The sequence below is a fragment of the Platichthys flesus genome, chromosome 5 (genome assembly GCF_949316205.1).
Source record: "Platichthys flesus chromosome 5, fPlaFle2.1, whole genome shotgun sequence".
NCBI classification, from domain to species: domain Eukaryota; kingdom Metazoa; phylum Chordata; class Actinopteri; order Pleuronectiformes; family Pleuronectidae; genus Platichthys; species Platichthys flesus.
In genome coordinates this window covers 26,945,900-26,953,015 of record NC_084949.1, presented here as the reverse complement: position 1 = coordinate 26,953,015, position 7,116 = coordinate 26,945,900, and the positions used below count along the sequence as shown (strand labels likewise).

At 48.7% G+C, this 7,116-nt stretch overlaps 1 protein-coding gene across 1 annotated transcript; it reads left to right on the top strand.

The window, feature by feature from the left end:
- The first annotated feature begins 3,690 nt into the window (after window positions 1-3,690).
- On the top strand, window positions 3,691-6,550 carry LOC133954089 (homeobox protein Nkx-2.3-like). The gene is made up of 2 exons (XM_062388384.1): window positions 3,691-4,337; window positions 5,502-6,550. Exons 1-2 carry the CDS (start codon window positions 3,941-3,943, stop codon window positions 6,140-6,142), a joined length of 1,038 nt encoding a protein of 345 aa, XP_062244368.1. The 5' UTR covers window positions 3,691-3,940; the 3' UTR covers window positions 6,143-6,550.
- Window positions 6,551-7,116: the final 566 nt, after the last annotated feature.

Here is a 7,116-nt window from a genome sequence, read left to right as displayed (position 1 = left end):
CAGATACACATCTAGGACCTGAAGCTGACACGTGTCGTCCTGTCCACACCAGCTACTTTCCACCTGCGTCTCTGCAGCTCGGTTCAACTGAGCTTCTCAAACTTTTCAGAGAGACGAGCATGAGACTCTGAACCATGAACCAAAACCAACACCACGAGCTGAAAGAGACTAAAACGCACAAGAGCCGAGCTGCAGAGTTCAGGGACATTTATACACAGAACTAGTTTCAGTTTCAGCCCAACGACCGATTTCAGGTGTCAGGGAGTTGAACAAAGCTTTTGATTTTCAGAAAACAGCGGTTGGAAAATAAGAGCATGAGACTGAACCATGAACTAAAACCACAACAAGGAGCTAAAAGATCCCAAAAGGCCTCAGAGAACCTGGTTCTGCTTCAACGTGCGTTCAACCACTGGTTTCAGCTTTTATCCAAATTAGGCTTTTACCCCAATAACATGTGTTTTGATTACTGGTGCTTGGAGTTTCGTAGTTTGATCCATTAAACTTTGGTATTTTCATATTTTAAAAGCTCCTCTGACCTAAAATGGGAAACTCTGTGTGTTTTATCCACATGTCCCTGTTGGACTGTCTGATAGATGCCGCCCTGTGTGGAAACTCTGGCATCGCCTCTAGAATCTAGAGTAGACATGAAAGTTTCTAAAGTTGGAGAGTTTGAGGCAAAGCCTGGTGAGACGTGTCCTTGTGAGGAGCCTCCGATCTCAGTGGGGATTCAGCACCGAGAAACAACAGGATCTTTAGATGAAGAGTTTGGTTATCGAGAAGTTTTCAAGGTTCATGTTGTAATAGAACAGAAGTGGAATCTCCTGCAGCTGTTTGATGAGTTTCTACTTTGACTCACAGAGGTGAATAAAACGATTGAGTCGAGGTTGTTACGACATCGATCTGTCGACAGAGACGTGTCATGGTCCAACATCTCAGTACTGAACCATGATGGAGCGTCGGGATCACTGAAAGTCAAATCAAGATAATCACCTCCTTAAGAATGGAGACGGTTTCTATAGTTTGATCTCATCCCTTCATGTCAGGGACAGGATGGAAACACACACACACACATTCCACTTCTTTCAGGTTTCTAATACGCAACATTAAAAGGGATCAAAAGATGGATGAGTCACAAATTCCCTGACACTGACCCCCCCCCCCCCCTTTGCTCAGAAGACCTGTCCAACCCAAACCAAGCGTCTCGTCTCTTAACTTGAACTGAAGCAGCTTGTCCTCGCTGCAGAGCGTGGACCATGTGACACACGGAGAGCTCAGCGCTCCAGCCTGGCGTCGTTGGATTTAATGCTTATTTAAAGTAAATGGAGGCGGCCGGGTGCCAGTCTAAACACTGGGCCGCCATGTTTGGCACTTTTTTATGAGGACGCGCTGATGATGATGTAGCGTGAATTGGAGAGAGAGTCGCCGGGGAGTCTGATGACCACGCGTCCGTCTGTCGCCTCCCCCGGCTTCCATAGATAGAGATGCACAGCGGGATATTTACTACCTGTCGGGATGCACCCTGGGTCTGTGAGAGGCCCCGTGGGGTTTAGAGAGACAGGGACGTTTGCAGAGTGGAAATCTGTACCTCACGTTTATGACGATAACAGTTACATGAAGAGGACTTTATCTCCCCAGAAGAACCCAAATCCAAAAGTGAGATTTCCATTCCATGAGGGATTAGTCGAGTTTCACCAGCACAGGATGAACGATAGCTACAGAAAGACAGAGTCAGAGGACCAGTCAGTGTCGGGGCCCTCAGGGGCCTCAACTCAGAAAACCATCTCAGACTCTTTAGTTTTTTATGCGAGTAGATTCACTTTCGCCGTGTTCTTTAAAGCATGACAAGTTTTAAAAAGTAAAGGCTCCACGGAATGAGAAACAATAAACAGATGATGTTCAGCCTCATCACAGAGTTTAAAGGAAGATAAACGACAGAGATTCATGATATGTAGGAAAATAAGATGTGAACAGGTTTTAAGAGTATTTGAGTTTCCTGTCCTTGCTACAAATTAAGTAAATGCTTTTGTTTTGTTCAGAGAAAACAGAAACAAAGACGTTTATATAGGATCAACGCTGTGGTTAAGATAATCATTTAAAATATAGTCTATAACAGGTTTAATACATAAACTCTCTTCATGTTGGAGCAGAGGGACTCACGCACGTCACTGTGATAAATGTCTGGATTTCAATCTCCACATAGAACCAGTGTATGTAATGGTATTAATGTGAAAATGGAGAAAAAAAAAGATGGAAAAGATGGAAAAGATATTTGGAATAATTATTGAACATCTCAGAAAAACAGACGTTGACATTTAGTCTTAAATGAAAAGTTCTTAGCATCAGGTTTGCTTGGTGGCTTTATTGGTTCAATTCGCAAGGTGGTGAATGTGCAGCTCTGGCCTTTGGCCCCTCGGAGCCTCCGTCCACCTGCGCTGTGTCCGAGTAGGAAAAACCCGGAGGAGGAGAGGAGGGAGCGGGGGGACAGGGGCGAGGGGTCCCGCTGCAAAACGGAAAGCGGAGCTGATAGGAGCAGATTAGCTCGGGCTAAAAACGTCAGGCAGTTTTCCTGGAGGAATTTTAATTGCCCCGGGGGGCCCTGCTTATCTGCCCTGTGCGGTTATTAATACAACACCCGAGATAAAGAGGACACCGAGCCCAGCTGCTGCTGCTGCAGGGAAACTACTGCTTGGGGGGGGGGGGGGGGGGGGGGGGCAACATTCAACCTCTTCAAGCCGTTGATTCTCTGTCAAATCTCCCCGTAGAAGTAAAAGTTACGAATATGTGTTTTCATTTTAATTTCTAATTTGCAGATTTCCCAGACGGTTTTATCCAAATAACATGTGTTTGTATTAATGGTGGTGGAGTTTTCTGGAGGAGTGAAATCATAGAACTTTGGTATTTTAAAAGCTCCTCTGACCTAAAATGGGAAACTATGTATTTTATCCACTCGCCCTGTTGGACTGTCTGATAGATGTCCGCTCTGTGTGGAAACTCTGGCATCGCCTCTGAAATTTAGAGTAAACATGAAAGTTTCTAAAGTTCGAGAGTTTGAGAAAAGCCTCGTGAGACGTGTCCTTGTGAGGAGCCTCCGACCTCAGTGGGGATTCAGCACCGTGAAACAACAGGATCTTTAGAGGAAGAGTTTGGTTATCGAGAAGTTTTCAAGGTTCATGTTGTCATAGAACATAAATAAAAACTTAGCAAAGCCACAAATTGTTAATTAACCCTGTGGAAAAGAAGCCATTATCCTCGGACCTGACCGTTGACCTTGACGTGACGCCGCACGCGCACCGTCTCCAAAGAGGGCACAGATTTACGCACGAACACACACAAGCGGCCCAGGGTCCTGACCCGTGTGCGTCTCCATTAAAACCACAAACCTCACGTTTGAAAACGAACCTGACCAGTGAACGTGTGAGTGGATACTTTCAGTCACAGAGCTGAAGCCTGTTCCTCGTGATGCTGGTCACAATGTGTGTGCGTAAAAACGCTTCTGGAGCAGATTCTGTGAGGATGAACTCCCACTGGACAGTGGTTGAACCCGGTGTTTGCAGCCTATTCCCAAAGTCAAAATTAAAAACCAGTATGTGAACGCGGGATACGTCACGCACGCCCCTCCTACCCCCCTCTCTGACTCTCTCTCTCTCTCTCTTTTCTTTCAGCCCAAACGGACTTTCCATTTCATGCACACCCCTCCCCCTGACACAAGAGGAGGCACCGGCGCTCCTTCGCCCCGGTCCAAACTCCACTTACAAAGCCCGACATTGCATCTGTCAGAGAGGAGACCTGCGTGGACTAACCCAGGACTAATACCCATGTTTTCGTGCGATTTACGGCGATGAGGCATTCCAGAGGCTTACCGCACCTCCAATTACCAGCGCGGGGGCTATTACGCTCAATTATTTGTTAGGAAAAGAGCAGAGAAGGGGAAGGGGAGTGCATGTTACTCGGCGGGCTTCATTTCCTCCATGCTGCAGAGCAGGAGCTGGATGACATGATGCTGCAGAGCCCGCTCACCTCCACGCCGTTCTCTGTCAAGGATATCCTGAAGCTGGAGCAGCAGCAGCAGCAGACCGGCTCCCTGGAGCTCCAGCACCGGGCCCACACCCAGCAGCACTTGGCCGGGTCTCCACCCCAGCAGCAGCATTTCCACACCCCGCCGTCCTGCATGCTCGCTGGGACCCGGGACAGCCCTTCGTTCTCGGACGGGGAGGACAACCTGGCCTACCTCAGCGCGCTGGCGGTGCGAGAGGACCGGCTGTCCCCGGACATGTACGTCCATCCCGGGCTGCAGGGAGCCAAGCTGGAGGCCGCTGAGCTGGAGGAGCAGGAGAACAGTGAGTTGACGCACAAGCTGTTACTGTAAAGACAAAGGGTCACAGAGAACATGTGTAACCATGAAAACACGTCATTCTAAAGACACGGTTAAATGAGATAAAATACACACGCTGCACCACAACACGATTTGCATTCATAGCCACAAAAAGCACTTCACCTGTGACCTCAATCAAAACCGGCGGCTGTGAGGCGGTGCTGCCTCTTTCACGTAAAACATAAAGGCCTGTTGTATTTCTGGAAATTGAATTTTCTAAATCTGACCATTTGAAATGTGTCGGTTCCCATTTAACGGTTGATTCCAAAGCGTGTGAGAAAACTCACAAAAGTAAATATGTGTTCTGTGTCAGTCTAAATATTCCTGCAGCTCTTTTAAAGCTTATTAGTCCAACAATTTAAAACTATTTCATGCCTGAAGCGATTTTAAAGATAAACTGCAACCTGGCTCAAAGTTTAGCTTGTGCAAATATAATATGAATTAAATATCTGGAGCAGGACAGTAAAGAATCGAGTCGGTTTATTGGATCTTTTCATTCCGCGGCTCTCCCACCGCCATCATCCCAATAAAGAGGTTGATCAAGCGGCGGGAGTCTGCGTCAGGGGCCGGAGACGGATCCAGTAAAGTCTGGAGATGTCAAACACTTGATCTAAGGGATCCGCGGACTCGTGTTATGATGTGTGGACCATAAACCGACAATTAGTTTAAAGAGGCTTGTAAAAGAAGTGAAGTAGCGCTAATAAACACCGCGGCCTGGCAGAGGCACACAATTAGTCATTATCTCTAATATTTGCCCCAAACTATAACTGGTAAATGCAAAATATATGTTAGTATAATTTAATTTTATATTAAATTATGGACCAGCCTCCTCCGGTGTTTTATATTTTACCGTCACAATAATTCATATTTCTTTCTGCGGTTTTTGTTTGTGCACGAGGTTAAAAGGTCAGATTGGATCTGAACCATCTCAGGGGAATCTCCCATGTGACAGGTTTTTATTGAGTTGGCAGGAACTGAGTGAAGTTCATAACTGTGGCTCCTGTTCAGAACCTGAAGCGCTCTGGGTGTGGACTGGAGCAATTAGCATCCAATTCAGTTTTTTACGCATTGAGACAACATGGTTTAATATGTGATGTTCTAACCTAATGTGCCTCTCCCCACCTGACAGAGAGCTGCGGGCTGGTGTCCCGGGAGGAGGCAGCGGAGGGCGGGCAAGGCGACTCCGAGAGGCCGGTGCAGAAGCAGCGGAGCCGGCGGAGGCCCCGGGTGCTCTTCTCCCAGGCGCAGGTCTTCGAGCTGGAGCGGCGCTTCAAGCAGCAGCGCTACCTGTCCGCGCCGGAGCGGGAGCACCTGGCCTCCACCCTCAAGCTCACCTCGAACCAGGTGAAGATCTGGTTCCAGAACCGCCGCTACAAGTGCAAACGACAGCGGCAGGACAAGTCCCTGGAGGCGGCGGGGCAGCACCACCCTCCTCCGCCCCGGCGCGTCGCCGTGCCGGTGCTGGTCCGGGACGGGAAGCCGTGTCTGGGCGGCGCCCAGAGCTTCGGCACCGCGGCTCCGTACGGATCCAACCCGTACAGCTACAACGGATACCCGGCGTACACGTACAACAGCCCCGCGTATAACACCAACTACAGCTGCACGTACACGAGCATCCCCGCCCTCCCCCCGTCCGGCACCCCCAACGCCTTCATGAACATGAACTTGGGAAACGTGGGCGGCCTCGGCGGCTCCTCGCAGCCCCAGACACACCAAGGGACAGCGGTCACATCCTGCCAGGGCTCCCTGCAGGGGATCCGGGCCTGGTAGTCTCACAACAACAGAACTAGATCGTTCCTTTTTAAACCCACAACCTTTTAGAAGCGCGTGTTCACTCGGTCACTCCAGAAAACAGTGTTGCGTGTATGACGGATGTGTGTTTGGATCCTCCGGCTCCTCCAGGCGCGTGAGAGCCGAGGTGAGTGCGCGTGAGGACGGGACGTGGCACGGTGAAAGGCCTCATGTTGTGATGCAAGTAGGTTTGGCACTGAACACACTGACTCACGACACGGTGGCGCACTTCTCCTCCAGAAACAGAGGATTCGTTTTATAATAATGTTTTTATTTCAATGTGCTTTATTCTTAGGCTTTGAATTGAAGTGCTTTGAATTGTGTTTGTTCAACAGAGAATTGTTTTAGTCTATTTCACATCTATTCAAATAAATCCAAGAAACGAGACCCGGTGCGTTTTGATTCTGTGCAGAACAAAAAAGAGACCTAGCTGTCAGAGGAGTGATCTATATATATTATGAAAGTAAATATATATATATATATATAAATGTCTCCATTTGGATACACGGTGGCAATCTTCACGTGAACATATTAAGAGGGGAGCTGCTGCTGGAGGAGGCCAGGCCCCAGGAACTCTTTGTCCCGGTGCCAGGCGACGTGAAAGGAGGAAGTAATTATCCTTCTGAGGTCCTTTTAAGGACGCGATTAAGCATCTAAAATACCCCCGAAGAGCGAGCTGCTGCCGGGTCTGGGCAGCGGGAATAATGGCTCTTATTGGATTGTCGGACAAAAGGTGTGTGGTAGGCAGAGCCGGGCACTCAGCAAAGACAAAGGCGCACAGGGACCATGAGATTGACGTCCTAATATTCCCATTTTAAGGGGCAGGCAGCGGGTTACTGTGCGCGGAGAAGCGGGACACGGAGGAGGAGAAAACCTGCTCACTTTTGTTCCCCTTCAGGAGGTTTTTTTTGTCTCGCGGAGAAAGGCTCTCCGAGATCCCCAGCCGAGAGGCT

Coding starts and splice junctions, on each gene's coding strand:
- LOC133954089 (XM_062388384.1), top strand. CDS start 3,941: ATGTTACTCGGCGGGCTTCATTTCCTCCATGCTGCAGAGCAGGAGCTG. Junction 4,338..5,501: donor GCTGGAGGAGCAGGAGAACA/GTGAGTTGACGC, acceptor CCCACCTGACAG/AGAGCTGCGGGCTGGTGTCC.